Source organism: Struthio camelus, chromosome 4 (assembly GCF_040807025.1).
Source record: "Struthio camelus isolate bStrCam1 chromosome 4, bStrCam1.hap1, whole genome shotgun sequence".
NCBI lineage: Eukaryota > Metazoa > Chordata > Aves > Struthioniformes > Struthionidae > Struthio > Struthio camelus.
This window is the reverse complement of record NC_090945.1, coordinates 6,849,210-6,866,172: the sequence shown is the minus strand read 5'-3', so window position 1 is coordinate 6,866,172 and position 16,963 is coordinate 6,849,210. Positions and strand designations below refer to the sequence as shown.

General features: G+C 47.4%; 1 protein-coding gene and 1 long non-coding RNA gene across 7 annotated transcripts; one reads left to right on the top strand and one right to left on the bottom strand.

The window, feature by feature from the left end:
* Positions 1–2,216: 2,216 nt before the first annotated feature.
* GRSF1 (G-rich RNA sequence binding factor 1) lies at positions 2,217–16,258 on the top strand. 6 transcript variants are annotated; one of them, XM_068941292.1, is made up of 11 exons: positions 2,217–2,239; positions 4,432–4,539; positions 6,202–6,376; positions 8,197–8,303; positions 8,681–8,821; positions 10,395–10,524; positions 12,977–13,137; positions 13,285–13,409; positions 14,224–14,359; positions 14,583–14,666; positions 16,114–16,258. In XM_068941292.1, the coding sequence occupies exons 2-10, from the start codon at positions 4,512–4,514 to the stop codon at positions 14,639–14,641; spliced, it is 1,062 nt and encodes a 353-aa protein (XP_068797393.1). In that variant the 5' UTR covers positions 2,217–2,239; positions 4,432–4,511; the 3' UTR covers positions 14,642–14,666; positions 16,114–16,258. The 6 variants fall into 6 exon arrangements, with proteins under 6 accessions (XP_068797393.1, XP_068797390.1, XP_068797388.1 ...); XM_068941289.1 differs by lacking the exon at positions 2,217–2,239 and adding an exon at positions 7,070–7,217 and having other exon boundaries at positions 4,414–4,539; XM_068941287.1 differs by lacking the exon at positions 2,217–2,239 and adding an exon at positions 7,067–7,217 and having other exon boundaries at positions 4,414–4,539.
* Positions 5,101–7,183, bottom strand: LOC138067110 (uncharacterized). The gene is made up of 2 exons (XR_011140767.1): positions 7,047–7,183; positions 5,101–6,363 (listed from the first exon to the last, which is right to left on the bottom strand). It is a non-coding gene; the product is annotated as an uncharacterized lncRNA (long non-coding RNA).
* Positions 16,259–16,963: the final 705 nt, after the last annotated feature.

The following is a 16,963-nucleotide window of genomic DNA, read 5'->3' as shown; positions in this document are numbered from 1 at the left end:
GTCTCGTCCCCCCCCCCGCCAGCGTCCTCTCGGGGCCTCAGCCGGAGGCGCAGCTCGCCCCCCTCAGGTCGGTCTCCCCCCAAACATCTCCTCCTCCCGAACCCTCCCCTTTCCTCCCAACCACCCCCCCTTCCCGCTATTACCTCTCTCTTCCCCTCATACACCCCCCCTTGCCCCCCCAAACTTCCCCTCTTGGACACCCCCCCCCGCTCCCCCTGAACATACTCTCCCCACAAAGGCCCCCCCCTCACCTGCAGACAGCCCCTTCTGCCCCCCAAACACCCCCCTCGCCCCCTAACGTTGTCCTGGACACTTCCCTCTCCCCCCAAAGGCCCCCACCAGCACCCCCCACTCCTTTCAAACATACCCCCCATCTCCCTTCCCCCAAAGGCCTCCTTGCCCTTTCGACACCCCCTACTCCCTTCAAATGTGCTTTCCTCTCCCCGCAAAGACATCCTTCTCCCCTTAAACATCCCCCTCAGACACCCCCCCCCTTGGACACCCACCTCTGCACCCCACAGCCCAGGCACCCACAGCCCCCCTGGTGCCCCGGCTCCCCCCCAGCACCCCCCAAAGGGAATCAGGGCCGTGAGCAGGGCGCTGAAGGGACAGAGGGACTCAGCCCCCGGCCAGCCGCTGTCCCCGGGTAAACTGCAGCATCGCTCTGGGCCACGGCGTCCCGGCTGTCACCCAGGGACGCTTCATGGGCACTAATATAACATGAACGAGTACAAAAGCCTTGGGCGCTCCTGGCAGCGAGATCCTTTCGATGCCTTCCCCTGCCTGTCGTGCGGCTTCTCAAAGGCAAGGAGTCCCAGTGCCTCAGACCCCTGTTTGTGAGGCCTGTTACTGTACGTTCGTTTAGGTGCACCACAGAAATGATGCTGTTTCTGCCTGCGCAAAGCCTCGGTGCAGGCCCTCGGCAGGGCAGCCCCCCCATTTTGTGTGGAGATACGTTCCCGGCTGTGACAGCCACTGCTGGGCACGGTGTGAGCAGAGCGCTGTGGCTACTTACTAAGAGTCATAGGAGAGCCACGAAAAATGCCTGAGCAATAGTGTGGGCTGCCATAATTCTCTTCTACCCCAAACTGCTTCCCTGACGTCCTGTGGAGCAAGTCTGCAGGATATAGAAGCAGAACAGTTCGCACTGCTTTAGCATTTCATGCAAGGGACTCAAAACCCATTACCCCTTCCAAGTTTCCTGATGAGGTCAATGAATGGCCCTCACTTTACAGGTGCGCCGCAAAGGCGTTCAGCTACCTAATCCACAGATAACCCACACAGTCACAGAAAGAATAGAGGGATCTCATCATCTGCATTTCTGCCCTCTTCACGTAGTTAGACCTAGCTTCTTTTTAAATGAATATCTCAAAAAGACTTTCGATATTTCAGAAGTATGAATGTTTGATTTGCAAGCACTCCTTAACAAAGTTGGCAGTCAGTTAAGGAAGGACACACCTCTACATAAAGATAGGGCCACTTGTAGGCTACTGAAGTTAAATAAATGAAGTCCTGCCTTCAAACCCTTGGCAAGTTTTTAACCTTGCCTTTACCTCACCTCTGCCTTGAATCTCTTCACCACCATGTGAGGAGTGTAGGTTAAAAACTGCAAGGTCTCTCATCTGCGGAAATTTCATATGCATAATAGTCAAAGTGCATAGTTTCACCATAAATTCTCAGAATAAGTGCAACCGCATCTTTGCTGGCAATGATAATCTGAACACATAGTGTGAAACAGCCTCTGTTCTTCTTAGACAAGAGGGCCATTCCCTTAAGTTCAAACTGAGGGTACACAGCACATTTCAAAAAAAGCCCAACAACTCTTTAAACGCTAGGTGACAGCTGCAGGCTGTATTTTTGGGTTCTGGGGACTCTGCTCTGGGAATTCTTACCTTCCGCTTCCAAATCAGGAATGCCGGTCATATTTTTTTTTGTCTCACATGTTCCAGGGGAAACAAAGATAGACAGCTGTATCCAGAAGGCTCTAAAATAAAGCATTATATTCATACCAAACAAGGATCAAAACACTCTACTTAACTACCTCCAAGGGCCACTTCTTGACAGAGGTTAATGATCTGAGGGTGTAATTTCATGTGAAAATCTACCTCCATTTAGGTGAGTAAAATCCAGCTGGATTTAGAAGAGGAGAAAGGGCAGATGGCACGGTATTCCCGATGTTCCCTCCTGCGTTAAGAGGACTGCACGTGCATCGAACCTCACAAAGCCGAGGCTGCGCCAGGTACGCCACAGGAAAACCCAGTGACTTTCAAGTTTGTTACCTGGCAAATTGAATATGTTGAAACGTGCTAGGATTCCACACAGAGTTAAGTTTCTGTATGGCAAGTTTGGGGTTTCTCTAAAGTATAGTACCTTACATTACAACATTGAAGGCCTCTGCTTTTCTCATGCTTTTAAATGCTGAAACTGCATTTTCTGTGTTCTGGTTCTGTCCTCCAGAGTAAGCCATTATGTCAGGTCCGTGCGATTCTAAGTAAACAACAATTGTACTAGTGCTTTTAAGGCATTTTTAAAATCAAGTGTTTCACTGGGCAGTCAAGGTACAATTGAAATGCATTTCATGACATTTGCAATTTTCTCCTTGACCATATTAGTGAAGGCAGACATGAAACGGGTCTCGGTGTGCTTTTTAACACCCCACGTTTACAGGCTCTCAGACTAAGATGGCCACATAAATCAAGTTCCAAAAATATTACTAATCTTTCTGGTGTATTCATGTTTGGACATGAATAACCTCCGTTCTCTGTTCCCACCCATACGCTTCCTCCTACCCACAGAATGTTTTATTTTAGTGGCAAGTTAAAATTAAACGTCTGTTACTGCAGCAGCCAGTAGGAAATACTTTGCCTGGGTTGCTGTCAGGAGAAATGATTACATAACGTGTATATTTTATGCCTCACATTAGTATTGTTCTGTTCATGATGGCGAAGGGTCACATGAAATGCTTACTTGAGACTCTGGGGATATAAGGGGCTGGCAGCGTGCTGCAGTATTACATAAGAGCAGAACCGCTCAGTTGCTCCAGTAAAGGCATATTAGATGTACCAAAGGCCTCACAGCTGTCATTTTGGTTTATCCATTATACCATATAGCATAAAGAATTACTCTGAAAGGGCCTAAAGCTGGAAGCTGACAAAATGCTTTGGTTCTGAGTGGAAGTTTCCAGCTTTGGCCACAAAGATTATAATACAGCTCAGTAAACATAGAAGAGTCAAGCTGAAAAAAGTTCAAAAATTAAGATCAAAATATTTATTACATGCGGAGATATATAAAAAGGGAAATAAAACATCACTTAGAAATATAATGAATATAGTATGTGAATACTAAGCTCTAAAAACATTCTCCCCACATTCTACATAAAACTTAGAGTACGCATCAGTTCTTTTACTGGATACTTGCGTGTTAAGGTAAGGGATTTCATTTGCCAACAAAGAATATCTCGAGGACTAACGATATAACAGCAGCATAGCATTTAAGTTTAAATATCAGATAAAACCTCTAGTACATACCTGGAGAGCAAATCTTCTGTATAAAAATGCAATGCATGAAAAAATTACAGAAAATCCAAGGTATTATATGGTGGTCCTGAGAATCACCCTAATCCTGAAGCTGGGATAGTACAGCCCATCAGCTTTGTTGTTGCTAGATTGCAGAAAGACTAACAAATACGGCCCGCTGTTGCCTTCAGCCCTGTTTTGGTACTCAGATACATGTCATTCCTGCAGCAGCGTTACTACACATTAATAATCAACATCTCAGAAACAAATTAATTGTGGAGGACACGCTACAGAAATCTCCAGTGTTTGTGGCATGGACACCCTCAGCAAGGGTTTCATTCTGCTTTAACTTCTGGGTGCAGGTTTTGTTTCTGTTTTCTGGAGTTGGAGGCTCACTCAGACTAAGCATGTTATCTCCTGCTGAATGCTGAGAGCGTTGAAGATGAGCAGTTGCATAATGGGGTCCACTCTCGCGGAAAGCGATGGAAGCCCCCCTCCTTAAGTAGCTTAAAGCTAAATGAATCATTTCACAATATAGCGTGACAGACTATAAAGCCTCAATTTTGCTTGACAACAGATTGCACAGTGATAAATAACGTACCCCAACAGAAAATAAGCATTTGTTTTAGTATCAACTTGGATGAGAGTTTTCTTTTTTCTCTGCTTAAACAAAAGAAAAGCTGACACAAATTATTTTTAACAGTAGCCTCTTTAACAGTAGGTATTGAAAAAGGCATCGTCCACGTAAGTAAATTAACTTCTTGGTTAACAGCCGTGGGGAGGGGGACTCTCTAGAGTCTTTGTATTTTTACTTCCTAATGGAACACGTTTCCTCTCATAGGTAGATTGCATTACACATCGGCTCTGACAAATAAATAAATGCAAGTTCTTTTGTCCTATGATGAATTTTTTTCAGATCCCGTGCAGAGGCTTTGCTTCCCTCACGCTTGCCAAGGAAGAAGCCCAGAGACTCCTGGAAAACTTGGATGTCGACAGATGCCCAACAAAATGGCGCCCTCTAAAGGTAATACGCGCACACTGAGAAGTGATGAGACAAATAGCAAAGCGGTGTTTCTCACAGTACTTGGGAAACAGATACATTAAAGGTGGAAGATGTGTATCTGTGTTTAAGAGAATCCTCCTTGCACCCTGCTTGGTTCAGAAACCTTCAAGAACAACTAATCTGCATGAAAAGAGAAGGCACATAACACTCCCAGGCTCAGTAAGATCCAGTGATGGGGCTGTTCAGTGAATACTCTTATAGTACAAAAGCTAATCTAGATCAAAGATAAAGTTATAGTAATTCCTCTTGAATGCTATCTTAATTTTTTGCACCTAGAAAATGCGCTTGGAAGAGAAACCTGACCTTTCAATATGAAAAACTTGAACATGTACCACTTGATATTTGTACCTTCAGCATTGAATTCAATCTTCCTTTGAAAACACCTATAGCGATTTATTTTGAAAAGTCAAAAGAAGTTGAGAGTACTGTTGCCAAGAGATCATGTTTTAATTACCAAGGGAGCAGTCTTGTATAAAAATTTGTTACGGGAAATTGTTTATAAAAGCAAAAGCAACAATGAAGTGACTTAAAATAGGTTGTTTATGTAAGAAACATTCAGGACTTCTGATAAATTCATGGGTCGGCAGCACTACAAGCTGAAAGAGGAAAATGGCAGAGAACACCTTCTATTGAAATCCTCAGGACATGTTTTGACTGATACCCTGCAATGGCACACGACTGTCACCCTGATCTGGTCATCTCAAGACTGGAACAACAGGAGCAGAAAGGAAGAGGACAATCTTCACTGTTGTGGCTGCCACCGTCTCGAGGGCCGGGGTCCTCAGCACCAGGAAGGCATGCCACGTCCTCATCCCAAAAGACGGTCTGCTCAGATATCTGCCTAGATACGCTGGATCCGAGCCACTGAACTCTGCGGTCTCCTTCGGCTTCCTGCACTGCTTTTCCAGCTTACCTTAGCTCTTCTTGCTCTTTTTTCTTCACCGTAAATTTTTTTCTTCCACCTTCAGCATGCTGTTGCCTTCTCAGAGCATGAGCTTACAACCAGCAAGGCCAGCTAAGACCAGTAGCTGTCCCAGCCTCACAGCAGTAGGAGTTTGCCAGCGCTCAGCAAGCCGGGCCTGTGGCTGTTTTAGCAAGGAGGTCCGCTAGCACAAAGTCAGCACCAGAGACAGAAGCCGATGCTTGCTGGTTTTCCCCTTCATCTACTGCTCACGGAGATGTAGCAGTCATAGCAGAATGGTATTTCCAGACCCTCTGAAGGCTTTTTGTTTCTTGCAAGCGGGTTAAGGCAGTACTGCTCTAATACACAAATCTGTCAGGCTGGGACGTGAGCGAGGGGAAGGAAATCAGCTCTCCTATGAAAATTTTGCCTACAGGGAAGGAGTATAAAGAGTCTTGTCAAACTTAAGTCTTACTTAGCAGTTCACATTGCAAATATGCTGGGTTTTCCTTCCTTTTCTGTGTCCTTGATAAAAAAAATGTAAAAATGTTCTTGGTGATACAAGTACTGAACGCACATAACCCAGTAAGAACTTGTCATGAATCCCTGAACCATCTCCGTTTAATATAATGCCAAGGATTATATATATATCTTATATATATATATATAAAATAATATAACGCCAGTGAACAAGGATTTCATTTATAACTCCTTTCTTACAGAGCCTGAAACAGCCGCTCCTCCACACAACAGGCCGCAGGCATCTTACTGCCGGGAAACAATCCTTCCGCTTCTCCTGCCGCCATCTCCCCACGCTTGGGGCACCGCTCGTCCTCCGCCTTCCACAGCACCCAGACCTCTCCGCATCGGGCGCACATCAGGGCCTAGGAGACAAGAGTGAGTAGCGGCGACTTACGCGGAGGACAGCAGGGCGGCCTGACGGGACAGGCGCGGGCACAGGGACAGGCCGTCCCTCGAGCCCCCCCCGGGGCTGCGGGGCCGCTGCTCCCGCCGGGGCTGACGACAAAGCGCGCGGGGCCTGGACGGGGCCGGGGACGGGGCCGGGGCCGGGGCCGGGGCCGTCGCTCTCCCCGGGAGGCGGCCCTGGGCCTCACGCAGGCTGAGAGCGACGTGGGGCGGACGAGGCCGCCGTCACCGGCTGCTGGGCCGGGCCGGCCAGACCGGCAGCCCCCCAAACCCCTGCCTCAACCCCACGCAGCCTCCTCTGACCCCACAGCCCGGCCCCCGCCCCGACCCGCGGCCGGGCCGCCGCGCTCCGCCCGCCGGCGCCTGCTGGGAAGGGGAGGCGGAGCCGCCACCGCCGCCCATGGCCGCCGCCGCCGCCGCCCGCCGCGGCCTGGCCGCGCTGCTGCTGGGCCGCCGCCCGCCGCTGCCGCCCTGGCTGCGCCCGCCGCCGCCCCGCCGCCTCCGCCCCGCCGCCGCCGCCCTCGGGCCGCGCCCGCCGCCCGCCGCCGCCCGCCTCTGCAGCCAGGTACAGCCGGGCCGGGGGGCGCAACATGGCGCGGAGCGGCTGCCGCGTGCCCGCCTCCTGCCTCCCCTTCCTAACTGCCTCTCTGGCTTTGCTAGCAGGTCGCCGGCTCTCCCCCTCAGGAAGGTCACGCGTCGGAGCAGGAGCCGCCGCCGCCGAAGGCGGAGAGCGAAGACTCCGTCTTTCTCATCAGGGCGCAGGGCTTCCCCTTCTCGTGCACCGAGGAAGACGTGCTGACCTTTTTCGACAGTACGGGCGTCAGCGTTGCGTAGCGCGGCGGCCCGGTGCGGGGCTGCGGACCCGAGCCTCCGATAGCTAGCGGAAGGAGTTCTTGCAGATCGTTGGGCAGCGAAAGACGAACGCTTCCCCAGTTATGCCTGCAATACGTATAGTCGGCTTCCAGCAGTTTGGAAGCGCTCATAGAAACTGCTCAGTAAAACGCGCCGTATTGATTTCAACAACTCTTCCCTTTCTTTTAACTGAGCAAGTCGTCTTAATCAGTGTTTCAGCTGTAAAGGCACATTGCTCTAAGTCCAGGTTGTGACCTTGCATGCCATTATGGTTGGCTACCCCACCACCCCTTTTAAACAAACTGAAAGGATGGTGTTTACTCCCCGGTTAAAATTTCAGTGCTGCTTTCTGACCTGAATGAGTGGCCCACTGCATAGCTTTGCAGGGCTGATCCCTCCATACTGTAATATGATGGTGCATCCCACCACAGTCCAACAGATTGTCAGAGCAGATTCTTAGCTGGTTTGATGACCTGCCGAACTAAATTTAAGGCGGTTTGAACTCCTAAAGGAAAGAACTTAACAGCAGGCACAGTATAAGCAACTGAAAGACCCTATAGCATTTCTTTTAGATTTAAAGAAATAGTTTTGAAACAAAGAATTGCTTTCAGCAACGGAAAGCTCACCAACAGCGTGGGGATATACTATCCAATTAATCCAGTTGTGGAAGGAAATGGTTGTCAAGTCGGTTTCTTCTCCATGAAGAGTGTTTTGTGTTAGCTTTAAGGTCAGAAATGGGAGTTTCCTAGCCTTTGTTTCAGGACACTCTTTTGCACTGCTGAGAGAAATGGCTCTTTATAGAATAATCAGTTTGATCTGGGATTAAGAAAACCCCACGTCTGATGCAGTTGCATATGTTTCTGTGTATCACGTCTTCCCTAATTTCTAGGCTGTAGAATTCGAAACGGTGAGAACGGCATACACTTCCTCTTAAACAGGGATGGGAGACGCAGGGGAGATGCCTTGATTGAGCTGGAGTCAAAAGCAGATGTCCAGAGAGCCTTGGAAAAGCACTTGAGATACATGGGCCCACGCTACGTGAAAGGTACGTTTGAAACAGTAGAACTTAAACCAGAAGAAAAGCATGCTCAAGGGAGTAAGAAGGACTCGAAAACAAAAGGAGCAGTAAAACTGGTTTGTGCGGGACAGGGGGGAGAGATGCAAGATGTGAGGGGAGCGGAAGAGAGCAGCAGAAGTGGCAACGGAGGCACAACTAAGTGAGATTTTGCTAGGCTGGGCAGGGAGGGAACGGGAAGGTGACTCAAGCGGTGAGGGGTACCCTTGAGGTGTCACAGAGCGCTCTAATGGGGGGAAACGGGATGAAGGTTGGGGGAAAACGCTGCCGTGGAAGAAGGCTCCTGCAGGGTGCCGCTTTCTGTGTACCATGAAGGAAAGCGTGTTCTGTGGCTGTGTTCTTTGCAGTTTTTGAAGTACACGATAGAGATGTAGAAGGCTTGTTGCAGAGTCTGCGGGATGAGTCACAAGCCATTAACGATGGAGTTGTACTACTCAGAGGCCTTCCGTTCAGCTCCACTGAAGATGATATTTCAGATTTCTTCGCAGGTAACTCGGACTAGCCTTTGCCCTTTGGTTAGGATGTATTTCCTGCTCTAAGTTCAGTTTAGCTATGCTGTCATTATTCTAAATGAGATTTGCAAAAGCACTCCAGTCCACCGTAAGAAACCACGAGCACTTTGAACAGTGGTATGAAAAATCACTATCTTGTTGCAAGTGCATTCACTGAAGCTTTTGGCTGCGAGATTATAATGCTATCTCTGACTATTTCTGGAGGTCTGACCTAGGTTCAGTACTTGCAGGAGTCTTTTGGGGGAGGGCGGGGGGGGGAAATAAGGAAAGGGATGAATGTAGATCAATTTTTTGCACTTGGATTGCTACCAGTGCCCAGTCTGGCTAACTGAAGGGGAAAAGATGGTTGTATTAGAGTTAAAGCACAAGTGAGCACAGTGTGGCTGTTGGCAGAAGTATGATCGTAACGGTTAAGTCACATATGCCGCTGTTAAAACTATTGTATAGCAGCTATGTGTTTTTCATAATTGCATATTGATGGTTCATGGTTGTGCATGGTTGCTGCGCAGTTTCTCAGCTGAGGAACTGCGCAATGGGCAGCGTGTGTCCCCCAGCCTCAGTGGTGGAGCAGGCCAGGCAGCTGCCGCATGGGTTCGTTAGGAAGCAGCTTTTCTGGGGTTTGCAGAATTATTTGATGTTTTCTTAGGTAAAGGTTGCGTTGCAGACTGAACCAAAACCAATTCTTTCACTTCCCCTCCCCCCCCCCAGTTGAGCATGCACACCACACACAGTCCTCCAAAACTAAGGCTCGTAATAGCAAAAACGATGCTGTTATGCATCATGCCAAAGAAATCAAGGCCACTGGTGGTCAGTGTTTGAATTGATCACCAACAGTTAACTGAGGCATTTAAAAGACTCGAGTAGCAGAATTATCACTGTGAGATGACATGGGCGGGTCATGCATTTTGGAGCAACTGTTTGCATTGCTTTGGAAGCTTAGGGAGACCACTGCAGAAGGTAGTGCTAAAGAAAACCCACACACCAGGGCTTTAGAAAATTCCCACCAAAATAAGTGTATGGGCCCAGCCCAGTCTGTTCTCCTGTAAGTTTTCGTTAAGTTAGGACTCACAGATCCTACTCTGTATTGTGTCTGACGCAGTGACCTAATGGATTACAAGCTCTCTCGGAAGGCGTTAAACAGTTTTTGGAGGAAAAAAGTTAACTGAATTTGGCCTAGGTTTCAAGAAAAGAAAGGAAAAAAAGTGACCAAAGAGTTCTAGTTCAAATGCATTTGTGCCTTGGACTTAATTCTTCTCCAGAACTTCCATTCATTTTTTGTTCTTGTCCTTATTTAAAGCCTCACATGGATTTGTTATTGCAATTGAGGCTTCCACGAGAACTTGTAAAAATACAGTAACATGGAATAAAAAATAATTATTAAAGAAAAAAAGCTGTATTTCAGCCAGCATGAGCAGTTGTTTCAGAACTAGGTAACTGCTGGGTCTGCCTCTCTTAAAAAGGAAGGGGAAGGGAAGGGGATATCTTTTTGAGCTATGGCACAAGTTCCTCTGACAATGTAAATGCCTTTTTCCTCCCCCCCCCCATATAGGTTTGAGCATAACTGACATAGCTTTCGTTAACCGGGGAGACAGAAGAACAGGAGAAGCTTACGTGCAGTTTGCGGCTCCAGAAATGGCAGCTAAAGCCCTCTTAAGGCACAGAGAATACATTGGGAATAGGTAGGTGCTTTGCTCCGGTTAACAGAAGATAGCAGTTGGTATAAAGCATGTGGTGTACCTCAGAGCTTGCCTCTTACCAGGTGAGGCAGCTAACTTCAGTAGCAATGCTAGTAGGCGGTAGCTAAAGAAACTTGCATAGAACTCAGGCTTTGGATTCAAGTTCTTATGGAAACCATGGCAGTCTCACAGAGCGGTATCAGACTGTTACTCTGTGCCTTACAGCATTTCTTTTCTAATAGGGCCCTCTTAAATACTCTATTTAAGATAAGCTTTACCATTTTGGGGGGTATTCTCTGAAGAATCTTGACAGCACAGGGAGTGGGGGGGGGGGGAAGTGAAACCTTTTTTTGGTGGGCTTCACAGCTTGCAGGGGAGCTTTCATGCCCCTCAAAAAGAAACTGAAAAGAGTCTCACCCCTGCATGAGTGGTTTGGCAGTGCTCGGGGCTAGGAGGAGTTACAAAGATAGACAGCGCTTAACCAGGCACGACTACAGAAGGATCATATGCCCACTGTGGGCATTTGCCATTGCCCAGCCCTCACCTCTGAAGTTTCACGATGTCACCAGATGCTTTCCAGCACTGTGGCAGCCCTCGCTTCTTCCCTTCGCTCCAGCGCCAGTCACAGCCATCGTCTCCATCGGGGGCGTACGTTGTGCGAAATGCCACTTACCAGACCCCTCTGGCATGAGTCTGTTTCCACAGCTAACTGCTGCTCAGCGCCACGCAGCAGCCAACCTCCCCAGCCGCTCTGCTGCTTGCCTGGGCTGTCCTTGACCCCCACTGATACGCTTTCCTGCGGAACAGAGAGCCCCTACACCATGTTATTCCTCCCCCAAGGGCCTCTCTTTTCTCAAGTGGAAGCTTCTCCCCAGAATCCTGAGCTCACTCAGAATATAAGGCTTATTTTTTTACCCTCTTTAGGTTTGATTTCCCTTTGATTGCTCATATCTCCTTCTGAATGTCAGGTTGCAGGATGTTTCTCCTAGCCATGCTGCTTCTTTTATAGGGTAGTGGTACCCAATTCCCTTCTTTTATTACTTTCCTTCCTGTTTGTCTCTCCCCCATTTTAAAAGAAGACCACCCTTCTGGAGGTGTGCCCAATAATTGAATCACTTGACACACCTCCCTACCCACCAGTGGGGGTTAATTGCTCTCTCAGTTTACCATTAACCTTTTCTTTGTCATGTTGGAACAGGCCTCAGCAGACTCACCTACCTGGGCTTATATATTTCTGTAACTATGTGGTTAGCCAAGAAACTGAGTAGTTTGTAAAACTACTGTCAGCTTTCTCTTCTCGTTCTTTCTGGGTTATTAATTGTATCCAGAAATGGCCGTTAGTTGTGCACAGTAGGGGTGTACGGGCATTGGGTTGTAAGCTCTGTCAGGCTTTACAGGCAGCGTCTTGGGTTCACCTTGCTATAGCTGCTCTCGTTAGGAAGGGAGGAAAGCCTCCTTAGTTGGATGCCCATGCTCTCGGGTCCTCCATCACATTATTGGTTCTGTGCTATGGAAATGAGCTACTTTTAGGAGTGGCCGTTAGATTTGTGCGAGGCCCAGCTGGGTGTTGTTTCCAAGGCTCAGAAAGATTAGCAAAAGAGGCTCTGAGTAAGGGCTTCTCAGGTAGAGGGAGAGAGATGCAAGGTGTTCTTGTCTTAGGTTTTGCCTAAACCTGGCAGTACCTCTTTTTTTTTTTTCCCTTGCAATCTAAGAGTGATCTTGCTAGATTCCCTTAGTGTTGCATTCCTTGTTGGTGTATTGTATCTGCAGCTTTAATTTCCCACACAATTACATTTTATCCCATCAATTGCATAGAGGCATGTAAAATCTTAATGGTTCTACTGACCCTGTGCAACTTCTGTATCTCTTTATTTCATTAATCTCCTGTTTGGGGGGAGGGGGTTGTCTTTTTTTTTTTTTTTTTTAATTTGAGGGTTTGTAGAAATTGCAGCTGTTATCAGTGCAGTTTGCACAGGTCCATCAAGGGGAAAACATAGTTTCACTCATGTACAGGGCTGAGTGGAAAGGATGCGTGCTACTGCAAGGAATAGAAAACATTTTTCACAGCAAGTAGACCTGAATTTCTGCAGTAAAACAACTTTGGCTTGTAAATGATTGATACTGCTTCTTTAGGAGCTTTATAAAAGGCCGTAAACCAAAGATCTTGTCGACACAAAACTGGTCCTCTGTCTCACAGTGTGCGGGTTTGAACAGGAGCTGTCATTGCAAGTTGAAAAGGGCTTTCGTAAGGCTCGCTGAATGACTTAAATGAATGCTTCAAAACTGTTGCTTGCCAGTTAACCCAAAATGGTAACTACGTACCACAGTTCTCAAATCTAGTATGTGATTGGAGCTGAGATATGAATATGTCCTGAAGTCATAGTACTTTCTTAAAATCGTGAGCGCTTTTTAGTGGGCACAAGCGTGCCGTGTAATCTTTTCCTTTTAATTCTAGGTACATAGAAGTCTATATAAGTAGAAAGCATCAAATGCAAAGGCACGTGATAAATCACAAGCAGATGTTGACTTACCCAAGAGTGGGTAAAGAACATGAATCGGTTTTTGAAGAAAGAGGATTGAGTGGCGCAGGAGGCTCCAGGGCCAGAAGCGAGAACAGTGAGTCCTTCCCTGGTGCACGTGTTCTTTGAGGCACCTTCATGTTATTCTCGCGGTCTGCACAGGCGCGACCCTGCGTTTCTACAGCTTTCACATGAGGGACGCGATGACTGCAAGCGTTAATGGTGCTTTTGCTCGATTCTGCAGAACCGTATAGCGAAGTAACAGAAAGGTCCGGGCCAGTTTCAGAACCTGGGAATACCTCATTGTCGCAGCATTTTGTCCACGTGAGGGGTTTTCCTACCCAAGCTAGCGCCCAAGACATAATAAATGTGAGTAGCAGTAAGAGGATGAACGATGGTGGCTCTCGGTACCAATGTTAATTCTTGGATTAATCTGTACAGAGGAAGTGGCTTAAAATTTGTAACTTAGCTCTATCTGTATTAGTCCTCAGTGCTGCCCAGTTTCAGGTTGACTGTATGTGGAAACTTGGGCTGGCATCGCGTTGCTGAGGGACACTGGAGGGGTTACAGGAGCCCCAGGGTCGCTGTGACCCCATGGGTGCAGTAGTTGACAGTTCTCTAGGGGTCAGCATTAGGTTTCTGTAAATAAGAATGGATAAACACTTGCTGGGTATCTTGGATATTCATTACTCTCAAGTGAGCGTCCGTTTATATAGACTTTAATTTCTGAATAATTGGCCACACATAAAATAAATTTCAAAATCTTTTTAATATCAAGTCTGTTTGGTTTTAGTAACATGAGTCACCTGCGTACAGGTACATGCATTCGATGACAGAGGGCGGGATGCTGTGCAGCATGGGACAGCAGACTTATTTGTGCATCAGCTTCACCAAGGGTTTTTTTTTTGGGGGGGGGGGGGGTGCGGGGAGGGTTGCTGCTGAAATGCTTAGCACACAATGAGCTCAAACCAGCATGGCTGCACACCCTTTATTAGTTTATTTAAAAAAAACCAAGTTTCTCTGTAACAGGGTGAGTTGCTGGTTTTTTTGGTTTTTTCATTCCTTTGAAATTCCTGGAAGTTGGAGTCGTAATTGTTGTTGTTTTATCCAGGGAGACTCTGCTCACCAAACTCACCGTGTTTGGCTCCCCGTTGTTTCCCCCCCCCCCCCTTCTCTTTTCCAGTTTTTTGCTCCCTTGAAGCCCACAAGGGTCATGGTAGAATACAACTCCCATGGAGAAGCCACAGGAGAAGCGGACGTACAGTTTGAGAGCCACGAGGAGGCAGTTGCTGCAATGGCCAAGGAGGGGTCACCCATGCGTAAGTGTAAAGGCAGGATGTGATACAACTATAAGTCTTAGATGCTCAGGTGCTTGGGCACATCCCCCCTGGCCACTGGTAACACACCGCCCAACACTATCATTTTAAACCTGGAATTCCAGGTTGCTCCGTAATGTTCAACTGGCTTTCTGGAAAAAGAGAGGAGAATGTAATAGATACGAGTAACTGAACACAAACTGACCTCTCTTAAATTGTTCCCCAGAGTGCAGCTCCATTGAATTGTTCCTGAAAGCACAGCCAAAGGTCAAACAAGATTGCTAGTGACAGTGGAACGATACTAGATTTGGTAAGTGCATCCCTCTCTTCTTTTGGAAACGTAGGTCTTACGCATGGTACGTCTGATACCTCACATGTTGCAAATAGTTTAACGGCTGTAATTTAAAGTAAGTGGCTGAAGTTGTTCATCGCTGCTTGCCAGAGGTCAGACTTCAGCTCTAAACACTCTGACCCAAGAGTCCAGCTTTCACAAGCATAAATTCCTGTGGCTGAGGGGGCAGGAGCTCATTTCTGAGGTTACAACGGGAGCAGGCCAAGGCTGCTGTGCTCGCCCAGCCTCTGCAGAGCTTAACCTTTCGCAGCTGAGGCATGCCAAACACTGGGTGGTTACCCCCATCCCCCCTTAGAAGTGTTTAAGAAAGTGTTATAAATGTTTTCCACAGCTATGCATTGACCACAATTTGGTCTTGCGGCCAGGGAGAACTGTTGCTTACAGTTACGGACAACAGAGTTTGACTAGCTGTAGCCTTCACCAATTTTTTCTTAGGTTTTTGGTTTTTTTAAATCCAGCCACTCTTTAACTCATGCAGGTGTGTTAGAAGACCTTTTCTCAAATAGGTTGTAATGTTTGTCGCAATATTAACAACAGGGGAAAAGCTACAGTGGGACAGTTTAATTTTTTTTTTTCCCCCTGGCACATGGCCTGTGTACCTCTCAGTGAGGTTTATGTGGAAAAAAAAATACAGGCTATATTGGGTCTGAGAGTGAGGGAGGCTCCTCTTGGGCCACGGCAGGCACAGTGCAGCATGCCGGTGGTAAGTCTTACCACAAAGCTGTCCTTTGCTTAAACACACGATGAAACAAACAAGATGGCCCTTCCTGGTGTAAAAGAACTGTTTTTCTAATGCTAAGACTGTGATGTACCACATTGGCAGAGGGAACAGAGTCTCCTGTGACCTTTACCCAAGCCCCTGGCTGATGGCTAAAGCTTCCATGAATTCCCCTCAGAAAGGGGAGGGAGAGAAGGTTATAAAAGACCCTCCCAGCCAGCCAGGTGAAGGCCAGCTCACACACCCCTGTTCCCCCCCCCCGGCAAGGTTTGGGGGAAGTGGCCGTGCAGCACTGGCTTTTTAACCCAGGCCAGGAATAAGCTCTCAGGGCAAAGAGTCAGCATGCCTCTGCCTTTAGTGCGCTTAGCTGCCACCTCAGGCCTACAAAACGCGCCTCGTTGAGTCGTTACAGAACGCACAGGACTGCTTCTGAGCTGTGCGCTGGGACTCAGGCCCAACACCATTAACCCTCCACCCTTTGGCCCCACCAGAAAATTTCTCACCTATTGTGGGCTGTTTGTACTGTCCTACCTTTTTTGGCAAGATCTTTTAATGCTGTCAGCTTCTACACGTCCATTAGTGGAGATTATTGTTTATATGAAAATGCAATGGTATATTTGACAAAAACACAAGTCATAAATAAAGCTGCAATGAGGTAGTAAAAATGTTTTTTCTCCTCCTTTTTAGGCCAAAGCGAACACATTCCGTGGTTATCATCATAAAGTTGAAGTACAGGTGTCGCTGCTCAGTGGCAAGGATAAACTGTATAAAATAATTTAGTTTGGCTTTATGTAAAAGCATGTAATAAATTGCCTTGACATACTCTGCATAACTCGTCTGTTGCAAAAGTAGAAAAAGTAACAGCGAACCAGTTAGTGCTGCAGGATGGAGGCAAGTGCCATGCACTGGAGGGCAGCGGCTCAGCTCTGACCGGAAGGGATCTTAAAGCAGAATTATTACAGAGTAAACCTCTTTTCTGAGCAGGGACTCAAGACATTCAGGCACTGCAGTCACACGTGACTGTTCCCAAACCTGCACAATATTCCTGCGTTGCAAAGAGTTGCCTCCCCTGTGAGTCTCTGAGCGTCCTGCGCTGTCCAAACTCCCGGTGGCTAGAGGGTATTACTAGGATCTCAGCTAAACAGTGAGGCATTCCTTGAGTCAGCAGCCCTTACAGAGACGGTGTCTGGGGCTGCTCGGTCCCTGCTCTATTTCAGCGTCGGAAGGAATGGTAAAGTTCGCTCACCGTAATTTGTTTTGGAAGTGGTTAGGTACCTCTGAGCAGAAGTTATAGCAAATGAAGCATCGCGTTATAGTATACAGAACAGTAATAAAACAACAGTATTGGCAATTAACCTAAGCCCAAGTGATTTAAGATCCTAATGCACAAAAGTCAGCACACGCTCTGTGTTTAATACTGTGTCCCTCCTCTTTCCACACTTCTCTCGTGCTGTGTAAGCATTTGTGCAGCTGTTAGGGGTTCTGAAATACTTTCATAAAAATATAGCCCTAGCGTAACGAAAGGATTGCTCAGGAC